Source organism: Phaseolus vulgaris, chromosome 2 (genome assembly GCF_000499845.2).
Source record: "Phaseolus vulgaris cultivar G19833 chromosome 2, P. vulgaris v2.0, whole genome shotgun sequence".
NCBI classification, from domain to species: Eukaryota; Viridiplantae; Streptophyta; class Magnoliopsida; order Fabales; family Fabaceae; genus Phaseolus; species Phaseolus vulgaris.
Window position 1 is genome coordinate 48,334,504 of NC_023758.2, and position 2,640 is coordinate 48,337,143.

Genomic DNA, 2,640 nt, shown 5'->3' on the forward strand with positions numbered 1-2,640 from the left:
AAAATTGTCATTGTACTGTGAAGTAAAAAAAAAACATCATTTGATTACATCAATTCTATGTTTCGTACATAGAATGATAAGAGGTGGTGATGAAAGACTTTTGTCAATAAATCATCATATATTATTCTTGATCGTAAGGATATTTACATAAATCACACTAATTTATGATAATTATTCTCAATTAACAAGAAAGAAACAAGAATCATTATCGAGTTTTCATTGGTGTTGAAATATTATGGATTGAAAGGAAATTTAATTTGTTTATCATAGTGAAAAAATTAAGGAGGAGGATTAGATAAGTAATGTCTTGTTAAATTTGAATAGAATAAAAAATTGGAATAGTTATATGTATATATTTGATGTGAATAATGTATATTTGAGATAAAATAATATTTTTTTTAGGTGTTTTCAAATGTATATCATTGTCATATGATATATAACCGAAGATGGGTAGGTTTGATGAAGATAGTTGTAATTGAAGTTCGATACCGAATGAAACTTCAATTGTGGAAGATTTTTCCAAGTTTAAGCAAATCATGTACTCTCTTTAATAAATAATACCCAGTAACAAAACATATTCAGTTTATTAAATACTTTTTTTTTACTTAACTGAAAGAGATGTTAATACTGAATTTAATTTTTCAATAATCCATGATAAAAACGCTTTATCCGAATATTTTTTAGGTGATGATAAAATATTTTGAAAATAATTTATATAGAATTTTCTATTATAACTGTTTTTGTGTATACAAATTTGTTTCTATTTTATTTTTATTAAGATTTTATTTTATTATTTTATTTTAGATATTTTATTTATTTCTTATTTTTTAAGTATTTATTAAATAATTAATTATTTTTATAATTATTTAAAAACTGTTTTATTTTTCTACTTTTAAAAACCGTTATCAATTTTAAATTTTAGATGTGAAGTTAGTTTATGTGAAACGAAATCGTATATTAAACATTTTGAACAGTTTATTAAACGTTTTGAACAGTTTATTAAACGAACCGTTTATTAAACATTGAACGGTTTATTAAACGTGAAACAATTTATTAAACGTAGAATAATTCTTATTATTTGAAATAATTTATCTTCATCTTTCTTAAAATTATTATAATTTTTATTTCTTTTTATCATTTAGTTTAGTTGTTATTCATTCTTATCATTTGATTTAATTGTTATCTCTTTTTATTATTTGATTTATTTTTTAAAAAATATAAATATAAATTATTTAAATATTAAAGATATATATATATATATATATTATATCAATAAAAAAAAATACAGATATACGACATCAGAACGTCTGTGTTGGTGTTAGCAAAATATAAACTGAATTCCTCTATATTAATAGAAAAAAGAAATTATATTAATATAGAACAGATCTTTCAACTGAATTTTGTGATTTAAAATAGTGTTGTAAAGCAAAAGGTTTAACATCCGTACTAATTAATTTGACGGAATAAGAAGCAGTAAGTAGTAACAAGCAAGAAGAATGTTCTGGAAGAACATTTTTAGAATCTCCAATATCTCATTAGTAACATCTCTCACTAAGTAACAATTTTATGGAAAAAGAGAAGAATCAACAGAACAGAACTCACACGTGTCGCATTGAGATTTTTCCGTTTTTCCTCAAAACCAACGGTGCCACCTCATGTTTCAACTAACCTATAAATACACTTGCACACTTGTTTTGAATTTTCATCCCAATTTAGCTCCAATCACTTCATCATTTAACCAAGCACATTTCAACTATTGAATTACCATAATCATATAGCAAAATTAAGTTAAGTATCGATGACTCCAAAGACGGGGAGGGTGCAAGGTTCTTTGAAAATCAGCAAGGAATCTCAATGGATCAAGAAATCACCGGTGAGTAAGGTTCAGCACAAGGAACCAGTGATTATATACACGCAAACGCCCAGGATCATTCAGACGCACGCGCGTCACTTCATGGAGCTCGTCCAGAAGCTCACCGGAATCTGTCACTCCGATCTCGACGATACTGGCGATGCCGATGCCTTCGAACCGGCGACGCCATCGTTACTCGAGGAGTTGGAGGAGAACGAGGCGGCGGCGTCGGTGATTACGGAGGAGGAGGATAGCTGCAACAGCGTTGGTGAGGTGAAGTCCAGTTTCATGGCGTTGGACCCTTCGCTGATACCTGATTATGTCACGAATTTTGCAGTGTTCGAATCTGAGTTCTTGAACGCCAATCCCAATCAACCGTTGCTGCACTTCGCCGATCCATTGTTATCGTTATGAGGAGCTTCAGTATGGATCCACGTGAACAAGTTAGTTTCTTCGGTGCTATTTATTAATTAATTAATTAATTTTCAAATAATAAGGGTTTCTTTATTTTTTTTAAAGTATTAGATTAATAAACAAAGATATTAGATTAATAAATTAATAAGCATAGATATTAGATGGATGGATGATGGATGTACATTTGTCTGTGTATAGATTAACTCTGAAATATCTTTCTGGATAATAAATATCTTTATTGGGAAATAAAGGAAAATTTATATGCATACACTTTGAATCTATAGTTTTTTTCTTGTTTTAATTTTAAATATTTGGTTTTTGTTTAGAAATTATACAAACTTTTCAAAATCAGATTTCTGAAAAAAGAATAAAGA

The 2,640-nt window shown here is 27.9% G+C and overlaps 1 protein-coding gene across 1 annotated transcript; it reads left to right on the forward strand.

Moving 5' to 3' along the window:
- The first annotated feature begins 1,698 nt into the window (after nucleotides 1-1,698).
- Nucleotides 1,699-2,387, forward strand: LOC137809831 (VQ motif-containing protein 20-like). The gene is made up of 2 exons (XM_068610902.1): nucleotides 1,699-2,120; nucleotides 2,190-2,387. Exons 1-2 carry the CDS (start codon nucleotides 1,799-1,801, stop codon nucleotides 2,264-2,266), a joined length of 399 nt encoding a protein of 132 aa, XP_068467003.1. The 5' UTR covers nucleotides 1,699-1,798; the 3' UTR covers nucleotides 2,267-2,387.
- The last annotated feature ends 253 nt before the right edge of the window (nucleotides 2,388-2,640 follow it).

Excerpts from the sequence above, each read along its gene's own strand:
- LOC137809831 (XM_068610902.1), top strand. The coding sequence starts at position 1,799 with ATGACTCCAAAGACGGGGAGGGTGCAAGGTTCTTTGAAAATCAGCAAG. Across the intron at positions 2,121-2,189 it reads GGATAGCTGCAACAGCGTTG|TGTTCGAATCTGAGTTCTTG; the intron begins GTGAGGTGAAGT and ends CGAATTTTGCAG.